General features: G+C 39.9%; 1 protein-coding gene across 1 annotated transcript in view; it reads right to left on the bottom strand.

Annotated features, from left to right (window-relative positions):
* The window catches only part of LOC128355326 (rap1 GTPase-activating protein 1-like), a 74841-nt gene extending 60552 nt beyond the window's left edge, over positions 1–14289 (bottom strand). The window contains exon 1 of the mRNA XM_053315572.1: positions 13979–14289. Within this exon, the coding sequence (XP_053171547.1) occupies positions 13979–14289 (311 nt within the window). The remainder of the gene's footprint in view (positions 1–13978) is intronic.
* Between the last annotated feature and the right edge of the window lie 3629 nt (positions 14290–17918).

Raw genomic sequence — 17918 nt, 5'->3', positions numbered from 1 at the left:
CAGTTAAATAACAAATTTAAAAATTCTAGTATTAAAGTCTTCACCACTCCCTATGAAGATGAGTAATCAGCATGCTCACTGTGGATAGAGTTTTATGTAAAATGGCAAATTGGAAAGAAGACATCAGCTGAAGAGGAAGGCAAAATACTAATGAAGTTCTCTTGGAGCAACACTACCTCTTGCTGTTAGCCCAAGGAACTACTTTTCATCCTCTCAGGCTGCTGAGTCTCAGAGGTTGTTTGAGAGCTCTGTTTGACACACACAACTTTGAATTTTAAGCAGACAGACTCCGCTGCCTTTCAAGCAACAGAATCTACTGGCTATGATGAGTTTCACACCAGAGAGGAAGAGAGAGAAGAAGTGAGGGGGAGAGCGAGAGAGAGCGAGAGAGAGAGAGAGAGAGAGAGAGAGAGAGAGAGAGAGAGAGAGAGAGAGAGAGAGAGAGAGAGAGAGAGAGAGAGAGAGAGAGAGAGAGAGAGAGAGAGAGAGAGGCTCATGAACAAAGCATTAAGATTTTATCTGCTTTTATCTTTAAGACAGTGGCCATTATTCCATTTTAGGTTGTACGCACATTACTGGTCAGTACAATTATATGGTTATAGAGCAGAAACAGGCTCTGCAGAGGCAGCCACTGTTCCGTAACCAAATGCAACAAATGAGATTCCCTCTCTCTGCCACAAATTGCAAGAGCGAGATTATCGGGGGTGCTGACATTGTATAACTCGCTCATCAAAGACAGATAGATTCCAGCAGGAACTCGGGAGACTATTCTTGTCTTCCATCACCCAACCCCTCTAGATCTGAACGTCACGAATTTCACAACTTCTCTCCGGGCCATGATAACAGAGGAGGAGGGAGGTTGGGGAGTCGCAGGAAAAAAAAATTAGGGAGATAGAGAGAGGACAGACAGAGTGTGAGATTCTGTAAATGTGTCCTTAGAGCAACGTGTGAGTGAGTCCACAGCGTAGCAATTTACAGCACCGTAACCCACACACACAATCCAACTGAAACACCCCAGCAGGACATGTAACTCATCCTCTGGGGTGAAAACCATGAGAAGAAGCCCTTTAGAATAAGTAAAAGAGAGATTCAGAGAGTTGTGGAGAGGCGAGGGAGAATGAAACAGAGCTTATTTTTCATGTAACAACTATTGAGTCAAGCAGGAGGAGAAAACCCCATGGGCCACATCCTTGGATTAATGACTTTGCAGACAGAGGAGCAACAGAGACTCAGTTAGGGGCTGACTTTGATTTATCCACATGAGAGGGCTAGACAGGGACCAAGAGAAGGCAGGGAGAGATTTCTAATCATGTGGCTTCATCAAAATAATCATTCATTCAGACCTCAAGGTCTGTCCTTTGTCAACAACCTCGACATGACCTGCACGGGCTGTTTACAGCTCCTCCTTCCTGCCTTCTGCTACGAAATTAAGTCTTTACACTTCAAGAAACTTCGAAGATCAGACATGATAAGCTTATAGATTACTGGGATGTGGCAATGCATACAGATAGACAGAGGTTATTAGGCAACATTGTCAGTTATCAGACAGGAGTTTTTTTTGTCTGTGCCCTCTGTTAACATCTGTGGATGTAACATTTAATTGGGGACTGGTACGATGCAAATGAGCTGTCACTTTCCAATAAGATGACATTTAAAGAGTAAGAAAGAATGTCAGAGATGAAAGTGAATGTCAGATTACGTGATAAGATTATCTCTATGTCTCCTAAATACTGACCTTTGTTCAAAAAGAAATGATTCTATTATTATTTGCTTTTAATACAGAGGAACTATTGTGTAAAGTCTGTATGTTCATTCTGTCAAAATGCTTGAAATAACAGGGTCAGATTTTTAAGTGTGTCTAATACAATATTCGAGTCAATCAACATAAAATGAACAGGCACCTACTTATTTTGTAAAGTTTTGTAATGTAACGCAAAACAGATTGTCTTAGTCTCCATAATAGCAGCCAGTGAGGCTCATTGGTAATGTAGCTGCTTCAATTATCAAAAACTGATAAAAAAAGAACTTAATTTCTCAGAATTGAAGGCAAAATAATTACAGCAGATGGCCTTAACATTAATCATATTGTAGAGTTATCAAGGACTACTCTGTATTTTTGTGGAGAAAATTAAAAGCAACCATAATGAAAATGGGCTCCTTCCCAGCAGTGTGTCCCACCAGACTGATGTGATCTGTTGAAAATTCAAATAAAAAGAAGAAATACGTCACCCTGGGGTGCTCTAAAATCTGTGTTTTTTCACTTCATCAAATAGCTACATAAAATAATACAAATAACATAACAGCTCAGATAACTACACAAGGCAAAGACAATGATTCAAACAACATCTAAGCTGTTGATGTTTCAGCAATAGCAGCTTCCATAGCAACAACAGAAAACTTTGCATTCCAATAGTTTTCAAGTTAAATCATTAATGCTGAAACTATCTTAAAATATTGCACTTTCCACAGAGAATGAAAGGAATATCAGCCTTTTTGTTCATTTCGTAGACAGAAACTTGAAGGTTAAAGTAATGTAGATGCAGGCTAATAGTAAAGAATAGGCCAAGAAACATAGGCAGCTTTTATTGTGAAACATTTTGTGCTGTGGACCAACGTAGCTATTATTCATTTCAATGTGAGGCTGAGAATGCACAGTAAATCAAGTCAAACTAATTACAATTTTTACAACATTTCTATTTGAGAAAGATGTTGAGACAGTGACAAACATGCTGGACAAGAAGCCTTCTCATGTGGATCTGCTGAAAGCGTGGATGTTGTGATCTCCCGGTAACACAGGACCAGCAAGACAATGAACTGCAGTGCACCTTTCAGGAGTGCTGATGCTGAAATCTTTCAGCACCATGGAGAGCAGCTGAGGTAGAAACTTCTACACAGATACAGAAGTCATTGAATGCTGCTGAACCATCTGACTGCTGAGTGCATCACTGTAAAGTCACTGTATTGTGTGGAGCAAACGCTGTTCAACTCCATTAAATTTTATTTACCAAATACTTTTAAGAGCTAGTGAAGATTCCTAAAAAAACTGTAGATTGTATCACTAATACTGAAACTTCAATTAATAATAGCAATTTTAGCTGATGAAAATTAAAGATATTACATTCAGCTTTCTGGATTTTTTTTTTTTTAAATGTAGTCCAACTCAGCAAAATATAATTACTTTACTTTAATGAATTTGAGAACTACACTCTTACAGTACACACATGATACACATGACACGTGATCAGTTTATCTTACCTAGCTCAGTGGAGGCTTTCCATACTGTTTGTTTCAAACCTGGAACCAATCAGACTCAAGTCCTTTAATACATTATTCAGGAAGTACATAAAAGAGAAGATGGATCAATCAAATTGGTTCAGTAAGTGAATTTATTTTAGTCTCTTACTTATGCTGACGAATGCATGCTTTTCCTACACAACAGCAGTATTTCCACAAATTACAGCCCTCAGAAATGCTGCAGTGAAACAGCTGTTGAAGGTGAGGGAATGTGCTTAGTGGCACAGTGTCTCAGCATGCGGTGTGATCTCTCTGTTCACACAGCTCTACGTCTCTTGGCAATAGCCCTCGACTTCAATATCAGCATCAAAGGGCAAAACAGCTCTTTCATTTGCCTTTGTACCCACTGTGGCATTTCACCAAATCTGATGGTGCTGGCACTGTCCAATCCCTGCTGTGACCCTGACCCTTTGAGGACCTGCAGACCCCAGCTGGCTGTGTGGTGACGACTTGCTGTGACACAATGTGAGTTTTCTAAGCCAAACTCACACCACAGGAGCTTGTGAACATATGGTCTGAAATGTATTTCTAAAGGAAATCGGAGTGTTTAAAAAATGGCAACCATTACCATACTAGTAAATGCTAGTGTTGACAATGACCTACGACGTGTCTGTTTACCTTAGGTTTTTTCACTTTATAAGTTTAGTTTCACTGTTACTGAACTACTGTTACTATTACTACTGTCACCAAGGCTCATTGCTGCTGGATTCATCTATATTTAATTGATTGTATTTAACACTGACAACTGTACATTTCATCTTCTTTTACACTAAATAATATTCATGCGCATTGTTCACACTGTGTATAATGTAATCAGACCCATTACTACTCAGTACTGTATATGTCATACTTTTCATACTACATTACATAACATAGCTGCATTCATATACACTTTGTATATTGTTTTGTTTATTTCACAGTTACATCACTTCTTTCTCTCAGTGCCTCATGGGTTTATTGTTACATATGTATATTAGCACATTTTCTCCTGTTTGCATTGTCTGGTTAGATGATAAACTGCCTTTTGTTACCTGGTGCTTACTGTATGCACACAGTGAAGTTTAATTTCTCTAATCTAATCTAGAAATGCTATAGTTTCAAATGTCAGATTGCCAACTTTCTATTTAGCTATGGAAATAACTGAGGAACTCTTTATTATGATAGATCGGATATACACATAATAAACTATAAATCTACTATACTACACTCACGAGAATCATCCTTATTCAATTTTGACACTCACAACAGGTTTCAGTGCTCAGAAATTCCTAACAATAGCCAGCCAGCTGTTATAATAAAACCCCTCAGAAACACAGATGTCCATCTGGACTCTGTACGATAAAGCGGGAGCAGTATATACTGCGCTGTAATTCAGCCTTTAACAATAGTCAAGCCCAATTCTACCTCTTTGCTGGCTTATCAATTGCTGTGCAGAAATAGCATGCACACTCTCCAGCTCTGATGCTAGCAATCCTTTAATGAAGACATGCTTCCGAGCGTACAGGGAGGAAGAGGAGTGTCAGGGTCATCATCCATTTCTTATGAATAGAATTCAGCGCAGGGATGAAAAGGGAAAAGGGATATCTTTTGGAATGATGGATGATGGGCGCCACAAGGTTGCATCAAAGACGATGGGAGGGAAGAAAAACAGGATGAAATTGAATTTAAATTCAATGTGTCCTTGGTGACTGGGCCCTTGAATATAAAGAGCCATATTTAAGAGCATTAAGTAAACAGGCAAAGTGTAGCTTAGGGAAAATTAAATAAAATACTGTATTGAATAAACCACTACATGAACTAAAAATGAGTAGTATAATCTGTTACAGCAGTATAGGAACACAAGTTATATGAAGTTAGTTGATATCAATACCTGTGGCAGTTTGCTCTCGAATGCTAAAATTAATTAAAAAGTATTATAATAAATGCTGACATATTACATTCCCCATAGTTTGGATAATAATAATGACCTCATACCATACTGCTCCCCACAGAGAGCTCCTCTTTCCTCCTACATCTCCCCAGGGAGGTCAGAGTCTCACTGAACAAAGCCATGATTAAGAAACCCTATTTCATGATTTGTTTTACCTCGTCCTCATCAACTTCACCATGACTCTATCCAGGGAGCCCATAGCCAACTTTATGTCATTTAAATTCTGTCACCTTTCTGTCAAATCAAGTAAATATTCTGAAATAGACTTCTTGAGTACATAGAGAGTAGGTTTGTAGACATAACATATAGCACAAATACATTATGAATATTTGGGATTTCTCTGTGTGACCCACTGTGGATGAATACGTGATATACCGTATAAAAGTAAAGGTGTTCCTTTATATTATTGCTGATGTGGTTGCTTAAAGGCAAGTGTGTTTTCATTTTGACCTTTGCACTGTAATTGGCCACATGTGTAATGCACAGTATGACGCTGCACATCACCAGGGGAAGTCAAGTACAGCCAGTTAGGAGGGTTTAACAAACAGAGTGTGTATGTTTGTGCGTGCAACCCGAAATTCAGCACTAATAATGAAATGTCTGTGTGAATAATAGGATAAAATCCATGAAAATGAAAGTGAAACACAGTTCATTGAGCCTGAACATTTGTAATCACCCTTTGCTGAGTCACAGCACAACCAAGATTTTTGAAAACCAAAATACACTTCAGAAATCCTGCTGCTCTTTCTGTGCTTCCTGCAGACAATTTAAGTAAGCAGCCACATTAGTTATCATACATAGAGCAGTGCTGCCCGAATGCAAAATATAATGACTTGTTCATTGTATGCACTGAGCATAGTCATCCAGCAAACTACTGGAGCAAATGATTCCACTACATTAAGGATAAAAGCTTTGTCATATTTTTACATTTTACTTCTTTATGTTTATTCTTGGACAAGAATTGAAAAGGCTATTGCAGCTACAAACTAGATTTGTTGCTCGGTACTGATAGATTTATATTGCCTGTTTGCTGGATTTCTAACTTGGTGGTCTCTTTGAACTTTGCAGGGGGAAATACTGAAAAATACAGACGATGAAGCTGACCCTGCACGAAGGAATGTAGCCCAAAAATGACAACAACGGGGTACAACTCACTCCTCTTCACAGGCTCATCTGTCATTTCAAAGCTGGATGAGCTGGGCCCTCTGGTACCCCTGCTTAGTGCATCATTATTTGTCATTAGGTTCAGAAAACTTTACTCTCTCACAGCTAAGGTCAGAGCCTACACAGCAGTGCATGTGAGGAGATCTGCAGCACACAAGATAAGTGAATACAGAGAGGGAAAACAAACCCACTGTCATATCCCTGCATATAAGCGGACACCACAGAACATAAGTAAATGCTGCCCCTGAATCAGCTGTTAATGTATAAATTTGCTGACAATCAAGCCATTAAGCCAAATGTGTTAATGATGATAAACTGATGTTTTGAAACCCATGACACCCAATTTTGAAACCTAATGTTTGTACAGTAAGCACGCTGGCCAGAGCCCAATCTGTTACTTCTGTGTGGGTTTTTCAGAATGGCAACACATAATACATGCAATGAGTAATATAGTATGAGTTATTTCTAAAAATGTATATGGCACTAAGAAATGACTAATTCATTAAATTACTAAATCATTCTCTTTTTTTTACCTGTTTCTTATATAGCGCTATGTTGTTGCAGAAAGATATAAGAGGAAATGACAAATTGAACTTTACCACGTTAATCTGAGGTGTGATTCAAATAGTCAGCGGGATTGTGCAGCCTCACTTCAGATTAAAATAAGTCTGTGCGGGGTTGAGCATAGCTCAGCGGGTAGCGCTCCCGCCCCATGTGTTGAGGCTACAGTCCTCGTTGCAGGTGACCCCGGTTTGAATCCCGAGCCGAGCGGTCTTATCCTGCGTGTCATTCCCCCTCTCTCTGCCTGTTTCCTGTCTATCTCCACTGTCCTGTACATTAAAGGCAAAAAAATATACTTAAAAAAAAAAAAATAAGACTGTGGGACAGGGTTGGGGTTCACGTTTTCTGTGATCTATGAGAGATTTTACAGGCAAATCCTACAATAACTGGAAATATAGCAAACATTTTAAAGCATGATAATTCTATGAAGAACACTTCATGTCATTTTCATGTAACGGCCTCATCATTCAACACAGGGTAGAGTGAAATCTGAGCTGACAATAAGCCAGGTCATGAATTATTCAACCTGAGGTACACAAGCGACCAATACAGAATGCTTTCTTGTTTACTGAAGTGACTTTCACCACCCTGACTGTCAATAGAAGTCAAAGACAGAAGCACTCGACTGTAGTACTGGGAATAATCAGCAACTTAAAAAAGTCGTCAAAGCTCTACACCACGTGGGTGCAAAACAGGGTGGAGTTTATGAAAGAGAAGTACAAAAGGGAAGTATACACTGGAGACAGTAAAAACTAAAAAATGACTAAAGTGAGATGTATATATGAATAAAAGGTTAGGCCATGTTTCCTCTCTTATTAACCGTTAAACACATCTATAATGACAAGACTGCGCATTCAAATCTCTTTCAGTATCACATCTTTGTCAGGGTAACTTTGGTACTAAAGCACACAGCCTGTACAAAGACAGCAGGGTTTAAAGGGCTGCTTGGCGCCTCTGTTGCTGCCTCCATGCAGAGGCGATAATCTCAACAAATACTGGTCACAGCCATCTCAAACACCACAGGAAGTGACCTGGAGGGATCCTACCACATAGCAGCTCGCCATAAACAGCGTGGCAATACAACAGCATGATGGGTTTTTTTGTTTTTTTTCCTCTGTACTCCAACTTTCTGATGATCTCCCCGCAGGGTAGGTGACAAAATCTGTGTTTGAATTCCATATTCACTTTTGCTGTCATTAAGAGGTTGTGATGTGATCAGGGTAATGATGTGGTCAAATGAATGTTGACCAACCTTTAAGCTGCCAAGCTGTATGCTCCTCTTGTCAGCTGTCCCTGTGGAAAAAAAGAGAAAAGACATGTCTAAATAAATAATTGAAAAAGCTTTAGCTATAGGTCTTAAGTTTAACTGACAGCAGTGGGTAAAGCTCCACGAGAACTAGAAAGCAATATATTCAATTTTCTGAAAAAGCACTCACAGTCACAGCTGCATACTCCCATCCATCACTAAGCAGGCAGCTTGGCTGACGCTACCCATTTTATAACAATTAATGACATATCCGTTTGTCAGTATGATACTCAGTGAATCATATCTTATGTACTCCAAGAAAACATTACTATGTTTTTTAGCCTTATTTGGCTTGGATTTGAATGATTTGTTGACTTACGTAAATATGACACATATCCCCAAGCAGATTAAACCACCCACTGCCCCTGAGTCTGTGTACACTGAATTTAACTGGCAGCTGCAAGAACGCACATCATGAATATCAATTATTGCTAAAGTGGAGCTGTGAAAATTAGCAGGGCGGTTCTATTGTGTAGGTTAATGGAAACTCAGAAAGGCGTTTAACTGTCGGGTTAATGCCAGTACTAAGCCACCACGACAATTCTGTCCTTGAGCTTGAATAATAAACTGGAAATGTGTGTGGGCCTATATATTGGTTGGCATGAAACACTGGATTTACTAAGAGGGTGAAAGCATATAAGAAAAGAGAGAGAAAACAAACAAACAAAAAAAAAAACTGTTTATTCAACATGCATGCAGAAAAGTATAGTCCGTGGGGATGAATGGGCTTCAGGCTGCCTGGCACAGAGTGTAGGGAAGTCATAACAGAGAAAATCCTAATACACTGTTGGTCAAGGGATCTGTTTTTAAAAAGAGGGGAAAAAATCCATAAATGTATGTCTTTTCCTTCCTTTTCCCCCCAGCTATGAATTGAGACCAGGTCATTATTTGAGTAGCAGTCTTCATCTCTGGCTTTCCAGTTATCTGGAACAAGCAACGTCTGAGAGTTTTGAAAGGTGGCGAGAAACATCATCACCGGAGTACAAGCTGTGTGCTAATAAAATGAGCCCTGGGGACACAATTTACAGAACAATCTGGCTTCTAACTGATTGTGATGTCTTCCAGCCTGCAGTGAAAATAAATGGATGTTCAATCTATGTGGACATATTCTGACACAGAGTATAGACAAGTTACTAAGAGTGAGATGAACCCATGTTTTACTTAAAATCCAGTCCATTTCTATGATGCCTCCCAAGGTATACATACATTTATATTTCATTAAATGATTAACTGGTGCTGTAATTCTTCACACAACAGTGCCTCACACACTAGTCCTCATTTCGGAGCCATTATCATTATCACCACCATCAACGTTATAACTGGTGAGCACACTAATCCTAATTAACAGTAGTAGGTGGAGCTAATCAGTCAGTCTAATTATCTTGATCTTATTCCACTAAGGAGAAAATGGAGAAGGAATGAACATAATTGAGTCAACCACAACTGCAATCATAATGTCTTGATGAGAGAAATGGGCTAATCACTGATGTGGCATGCTGTCAGGTACAGGAAGAGCACACTAAATAATTTAAATATGGATTGCCTGGCTGGAGTAGAGAGTTAAGAGGATAAACCAGTCTTAATCTTGATTTTTTATAAATAAATCTCAGCTTATTTGCATAACATTCAACTCTGTATCAACTCTGTTATCCAGCAGCTTGCAGGAGACAAACGTGAATCCTGCTGTGTGATTCCAGCTGGGCATGGCTGATCAATGTAAACATAAATATTCTGCTTCTTTCTCTAAACCTCTGCATATGTCTGATACACACAGTCTGTTTGTGTAAGCAGCTCATCTCCACAGGGTGTTTAAATAGTTTGGTTGTATTGGATTGCACCCTTGGCTCCCACATTTAAACTTTGTGGTTCTCATCATGGGAGAAAAGGCCTTTTTTTAAATTCTCAACATCGACTGCTTTAAAGCAAACAAGAGTGAACATCAGAGTAGTGGCTGTGAGACATTTGGAACTCAATCAAGGATGATGTGTCAAGACTCACAATGAAGGAAACTCATGCTCGCAGGGAAATCTGTCTGCTTTAACGAAATTCAGGCATCTCATACAACACAGTGTCTGATGCAGCAAGTAATTACTCTTAAAAGTGTAGCAGTGTCAGGAATGAAGAAGACACACACACATGGCTCAGTCTGCTCTATACTTCATATACTCTGTCAGGTATTTGGGATGTCTGGTGTTTGGAAAAGATCCTTCTCGTTATCTTTGGTGTAATTCACTGCTGAGGCAAACACTGCAAGAGTCAAAACACTCTGCTCTTGGTTGTTTCTCTCACCCTTAGAATAGAAATAAGTTTCCTGCTAAAAGCGACCGGACAAGCAGGATCAATACAGCGTGTTGTTTAAAAAGTTGTGACACAAATATAACTCGGCTGTAAACTTTTCCACAACAATACTTCCCACACTAAGGCCCAAAGCTCTTAGGAAACACCACTCACACAGTCCGACTTAGCAGAAAGCTGCTCTCATCCCTCTCATACAGAAGCATATCTACGGCTTGAAGTGCGATGGAGGATGGGGATCAGGAGAGCAGCATCCCAAACGCCCCAACTACAGCAAAAATACACAGTAAACACAACACAGTCTGTGCGCAATTATCTTTTTGACACAAGTAAATCATAAGCTTTTGATCTGACAGCTGAAACAAAATGAAACCAATGCACAGTGCTCACAAAACGCATTGTGTCAATAAATATTGGATTACAGAATTTGTTGAGCAGTTAAGATACTGGAATAGCTTAATTAGAATTTTAAAAAGCCTATCAAATAATGTGTTAATGAATATTTGATAGTACGCCTTGTCTAATGTCCCCCGAGAATTGATGTAGCGAAACAATAAGGGAAATAAAAACATATCGAAGCTGTGCTGGCAAACGCAGATGTCCCTGAGAGCTGCAGGCGCAAAAAACATTTGGAGGATGAGAGAGAGAAACAATGAGCAGCCAGAAGGTAGAAAATGAAAACATGGAACATGTCGAAGTAAACAAAGTCCTCACAATTAGGTGTTCATATTCTCAAAATACAGAACCAGAGGGAAATGCTTTGTGGAGTCTGTGACTGTAGTACATTTTGTACAGAATTCATACTATTCATTAATTTAAGTGTTAAATTCAATTGTTTTCTTACAGTCCTGGTTATATTTTTTGTAGTAGTTTTTACCATTGTTCAAACCCCAGATTTATTAGTGAGATCATGGGATGTGCCAACATTGCTAAAGGTGAGACCAGTAGGGCAAACAACATGAGCAGTCAGATAAGCTGATAAATACTACTGAATACTCCTAATGAGTGATTATTTTATCAGTTCATAATTTGGTAAGTTGTGCAGTGTTTCCCACACATAGACTAATTCGTGGCGGTGCGCCACAGATTCAACACCGGCCGCCACATATTGCGTTTCGTTATTAATTTTTTTTTTACGCTAATTAAAAAATACGCATCGTATTCGTTAAGCTGCATTTCCTTTTTCCTTTCTCTGCTCTCCCTGCGTCTCTCTGTCACTCACGCGTCTCTCTCACATAGCTCACACACACATCCCCCCCCCGTCGGCCGGTGTACCGAAACCGAAAAAAAAAAAATTTGCAGCTAATTAATATTATGTTGAAAAACAAATTGATTAATGGACATGCTGCTGTGTTGTAAACAAACAACCAGTTTAACAGTCAAGTTTTTGAGTAAAATATTAGAATAAACCTTATGTGTAACAGCCAAACCTACAAATACGAGCTCCTGGTTGAGCTGAGAATTTACTTCAAAAGAGTTTGGAGGAGGGAAATTGAGTAAAATTACACACACACAGCAAAGAAAAACATTCAGACTACCAATGAGGTCCAGAAATAATTACTGTTTGACAGTGCATCAAAGAGCCACAAATTCATGACTGAAAAGGCATTTCTAATCAGTATGATACATAGTACATTTGTGATTGGAATTTATTAGACAATTTACAGTCTTGCCAGAGGAATCAATCATAAGTGGCAGCAGCCTCAAGGTGTTCCCTGTGTCAAAAACAGTTAATAGACAATCAGAAGGCTGGAATAATAAAAAAAAATACATGAGCGAGCATCCCCCAACCAGCACCTTTCTGATGTAAATGCTGTCCCTTGCAATCATATTTAGAGGTCTACCTGCTGTGATGAGGCTGCAGTGCAGACAGCACTAACTCCTAATTACAGTAATTGTGTTTTCTTCCTCTCTTCACTCTCTAGGGAGCAGCAAGGCAGTGTTGCTTATCTTTCTGACATTTCACAACAGCGTGCCCTCTGCATGGCTGTGTGTGGCTGAGCGTAAGAGGCAACTGTATAGTCAGAGTGGGGTTGTAGATGAGGTACAACTGTTTCTTATTTTAGCTGTACACAAAAAACACTAAAACAGCTGCTACTTTTTACACATTGTGAGTACTATACAAAGAGAAATACAAAAAATACCATTACAAGCAACCACTGCATTAACAAATCATAATTTAATAACATCATAATATAATGAATGTTTATCAGATTTCACGCAATTACAATTGCAACCTTGCTGCCTGTCTTGCTTCCCATCTGGGCTGTTTAAATTGTGGATGGAGTCGCCTATTGCCTGCATAAATACATTATTTATTTTTAAAGTAGAAATCTTTTTTCACTGCCTTTCAAAAAATGGTAAAGTATGTATATAAACTTTGATATTTTAAATCTTAAAACACAAACTTTATCATCTCAGTGACTTATTGCCGCAAGAGAAACACTATTTTAAAATCTGCATTTTTGTAGACAAGAAACAGTAAATGACAAGAAACAGAGACATTTCGCTAGGGATGCAGCAGGATGGTCATCATCTGACTCATGTCTCCTGCAGGCGCGTAAGCGATGCGCTGAGGTCCAGTCTCTTCCAACCTTAAATTTCTATCTCTCATTACATCATGATCACACTGCATAGACTGTCTGGCCTTGGTCTGGACCTAGCTTCCATTCTGTCATTTTATTACAATCAATAAGACTGTAGGTCGAGGTTTACATAAAAAGAGGGCTTGACTTTACATCACTGGCTTCCCTCCTACACAGGACATTAATCGTTGAACAATGGAGACTTTGGTAGAATCTCTATGTGCAGATTCACTCTCCATAAACTATTTCCAGTCACTTTGTCTCAGATTCAGACTGGAAATCTTTTCCTACAACAGTAAAAATCCTGTCACAGTGTTGAGTGAAAAAAATGCTTCAGATACTGCTGGACACGTTCCTCTGATCACCAGGATTTGGGACTCTCAACATCATACTCCCTCCCCCAGGCAACCTACTGTAGCAGAGGCCAATCAAGGTCCCTGCTTGTATCCAGCTGGTGAGTTACTCTGCAACCAGGGTTGTTCCCTCTTCAGCCATAGCCATGTAGAGGTGTTTCGCTGGTGGTCTCGTAAATGGTTATTCTCTTTTTTCTTGCCCTTCAATGCCCAGTGTGCGCAGGGCTCTGGTCAGTGAACAGGCAACAAATCCTCAACATCAAACCTCTATCAGCGTACACCTCCCCTTCCATCCTGATTCTCTTCACTGGCTGATAAAATCTTCAATGCTTGGCCAGTTTTCTCTCATATGCTTCATCCAGGTTTTCCATCCACAGACCATCAGCTCCAATAGGATGACATGCTTGGTTGAGTCTGGCCAGAGAACCACATCAGGGCATAGAGTGGTGGTGGTGGTGGTGGTAATGTGCTGGAGGCATTTCAGCTGTGCCATAGGTCAAAAGACATCTTCCAGACTTTAACTGAGGCCAGTATCCCTGCAGATTTCCTAGTGGCAGGTGTTTGTTCCCCAGCTCTGACAAGGTTGATGAGCTTGGAAGAGGTGTGTCTGTTCATGTCAAGACCTCTGTTGATGGTTTGAGAAAGGTCCTTCACAATCTGATTGTGGCAAAGCGATATCTCCCATCTGCTGGGGCTTTTGGGCAGCCACTCAATGTGTGCTTGAGTGTTCCACACCTTGAGCACCGTGGGCATGTTGGTGACTCTGTTTTGCCCCACGTGTGGAGGTTTGCTGGGTAGCATGTCACTACGCTGCCTGGATGAGAAGCTTTACTCTGTGGGGCACATACTTCCAAAGGCTGCACAGGTCACTTTCTTTACAAGAGAACTGTCCCATTTTATCCAGGCTCCTTGCTTCTAAATGCCAACAGATCTGCACGCCCCTACATCCTCCATGACTGCCCTCACCTCCTGCTGTACCAGGTGCTGGTTTTCCTGTGATGAACAGGGAATGATCCCAGTCCACATGCGATCATGCCTGCCAGTTGTCTGAGGCAAAGTGCTTCCAGCCTGCTGGACCTGCTATGTCCACCTTTGGGTGGGTCCTTCAACTCTTGATATTGCCCATCATTACCTTTAATTCCTCTTTCAAGGATTTGAATGGAAGCTTGAGTTTGTTGCTGTTGCCATAGAGTGCAATGGTAGTTAAGGACTATGTCAGCCTGAGCTTGCCAACAGGCACTTCATACACCAGAAGAGGCCAAAGGATTCTTGGGAGGATTGCGTGCTAGTTTATCCAAGCTTTGAACTTGGCTGGCAGGTCTGATCTGTCCACTGACTTGTGTAGCTCTGCACACGCAGTCTGTCAGGATGTTAAATCTCTCAGTGAGCTGCTTCTCAGAGATGGTGGGGATAGCAGTCCCAGTGATGGTGAAGTGGAATCAATAAACCACTGGACTTGATTGGTTTGAAGCCCATTCGGGACCAGTCCAATAGTATCTCCAGTCATGGAAGAATCCACTAGACACCTGGTACAGACTCTGTGATGACTCAGATTGTCCATGTATGCCCGTATGGGAAGGTTGATGTTTCCCACAAGTGCACCAGAAGGTTTGGCCAGTTCTTATATACCCTGTATAGGCTGCTGTAAGAGCCTTCTGGATTTTGTTTTGCGTACTACATCAGATCACTGTTCCGTCTTACATCCCCCAGATATAGGTTGTCATGTCTTTTTCAGAGCAGCTCTTTTCCTTGCTCTAGAGATACAGACAGATGGGCCAAGGAAAGTTTTTGCTCTTCTGCTTGATTGTACTGGCGTCGCAAGTCTAAATGTGACAAGTTCTTCAGGATGCAACTGTGTGAAAATGTACCGAGGATAAAAGGTGTGATGTTTAAAGGTAAAACGTGGTCACAGTAGATATTGGTTTTATTTAGGTCTCTCCTATTTATTGAGCTTTGTTTGAAGATAATTTATAAATAAAAAGCATCCTCATATTACTTTCAGTGCCTATATCTTTTGTTTTTCAGCTGAGAAACATTTTCCATGGCTGAAATGTAATTGGTCATCAACAACAAACCAGGATTCTGTGATGTCTTGTTTTTCCGTCGGTGTGATCTCATTGCAAAACATTTCCCCCGTCACATGAAAAATGTATGAGCTGTGAAATGCAGTTTTTTAACTGTCCCATTATTCTGCAGCTTTTATTTGAAAATTTACAGCAAAAGCAATCTCAAAGTAAATTGCTTGGAGAATGACTGGTTGATTGTAAGCTTTAAAAAATAAGTTTACAGAGTGCTTTCTTCTGTTGTTCTTTTTAGTTACTTCAGAATGTTCTAGTTAGCTAGGCACAGTATGTTACCTCAAAAAACTAATTTAATGTTAAGGATGTTAAGGGTTAGCAGCATCATAGCAGCATAATTAAGGCCTTTCCTATTTCCCATTTATACTTTTCCTTTATATTTTTGTACCTAATGGAATATCAACCACATATGCTATATAAATGTTATAATAAATAAATAAGTACTAATGGTGGCTTGGTGGCAAACAGGTAAGTGGTTTTACACAAGTTCCTCAACATGGGCTTGATGTGTTTTTGTCCTTTTTTTCTTCATTTTGGTATGTGCGCAGGTGTCTGTCATTACACAACTTAATTACAGAGGTGACAGATTCAGTGTCCTCAAGCTGCATGAGTAATGGAAAGGATTGTGCCGCCAACATTGCCCATCAGCCCAGAGCGTATTGTGACTCTAATCTGTGAACTCATTCCCGCCTCCTGACCTTTTCACAGAGTTGTCCATTACCCTTCGTTACCCTTTCACAGAAATCACAGCACAAGAGACTATCCCCTGTTCATATAACAAGTTAACGTCCAAAGAAGCTGCAAAGGATTTCACTTAGGAGATCCTGCCTAATTGATTAACACTGCACAGCTCAAAGCATGAAGGAGTGGATCGAGCTAGTAATCAATCAAGAGTGACAAACTTCTCTGGCCTTGTGTTTTGAACAAGTGACACATTGTACCAGTGTAAAGTTTAGTAAAATACGGTTGCACATACTGATGCTTGACAAGGTTACAGTAACAAATACAACTTTAAAGCACAAAAAGAAAGTACCAGTCAAAAGTCTGGATCCACTTTTTCATTCAAGTGAATAGAATATGTGTCCATACTTTTGACTGGTGCTGTATATTTTCATATAAACCACTAATGAAATGACTAATGTAATGTTAAACATGTCAGAGTGACAAACTCACTGAGAATTATCACCAGACTTTGCTTTCTCCCTCAACAAAGTTTGAGTGTATCAGCTTGCTATCTTTGTTTTAATGGCCCACAACTTCAGTCTTCTTGGTCTAGTCTCATCACTCTCAGCACAGTTTCCAGCAGCTCAGGCAGCTACTCAATACCAATCAGAAGACAGACAACTTTAGTGACTGGCTGGTGATTGAAGCATTTAGCAACTAAAAGCCAAACATCTTTCTAAGAAGTGGAGAGGGGAGTCCAAAGCCAAGCTAAAAATAGTGTGAATATTGGCCTTGCATAAACATGATTCCAAAATATGTACTGTTTGCTAAGATGTTGGCTACAACTACTTATATAGTGATAAGTTATGTTTACAACATGTTGTGTTTACAACTTGTTGTGTTGCCCTCAAATGGCCAAAAAAATAACTGATGGTTTTAGAGGGACCACAAATCATAGGCTACCAACTGCATATAACAGCCAAAAAAACAACATGTAAATGGTATATTTATTGAAACAATGCCAGTTGACCCTGTAATCCACTGGTTTACAGTAGGGCTGGGGCGACGCGTCGACATAATCGATTACGTCGACGCAAAAACTGTGCGTCGATGCGTCGTTTGAAAACAAAAAACTCTGATCAATGTAAAAAACGAACTCGTACTCGGGTAAGCCTGACTGCTGAGCATGTTGAAATGCTAACATTCCTCCACTCCAATGCATGACTACATCATGTCTTGGATTAAACACACACATTACACACCGTATTATAGAGTGAAAAGGCAGAGTATATGTTCCTATGAATGAAGAGCAGTTTATCCTCTTAATGCACGCTGTTCCTCTTACGGGACGGGACGGATGTTAGGAGGTAGCGACACGTTCTTCTGAATGTTTTAAACACCAACCCTTAAACATATATATTCATGCCGCCGTGCATTGTTAGAAGGCTTAGATTGTCCTGATTCATTCAAGACCACTCACGAGGTATATGGTTGCTCACAGCCGTAATAGTATTAGCAATTAGCTCGGCTAGCCACTCAGCTAAAGTAAGCTAACAGCTATAATGCTACATACCTTCAAAGTCTTCCCTTTATCCACAACGATCATCTTATGGCTCAGGACTTTCTGTACAGCTCGCCAAGTATCCATTCTTGTGAAATATGAAATCCGTTTCCTTCTAACCGAAATAC

Source organism: Scomber japonicus, chromosome 3, assembly GCF_027409825.1.
Source record: "Scomber japonicus isolate fScoJap1 chromosome 3, fScoJap1.pri, whole genome shotgun sequence".
NCBI classification, from domain to species: domain Eukaryota; kingdom Metazoa; phylum Chordata; class Actinopteri; order Scombriformes; family Scombridae; genus Scomber; species Scomber japonicus.
Note: the sequence above shows the minus strand (reverse complement) of the source record. Positions and strands in the feature narration are given on the sequence as shown.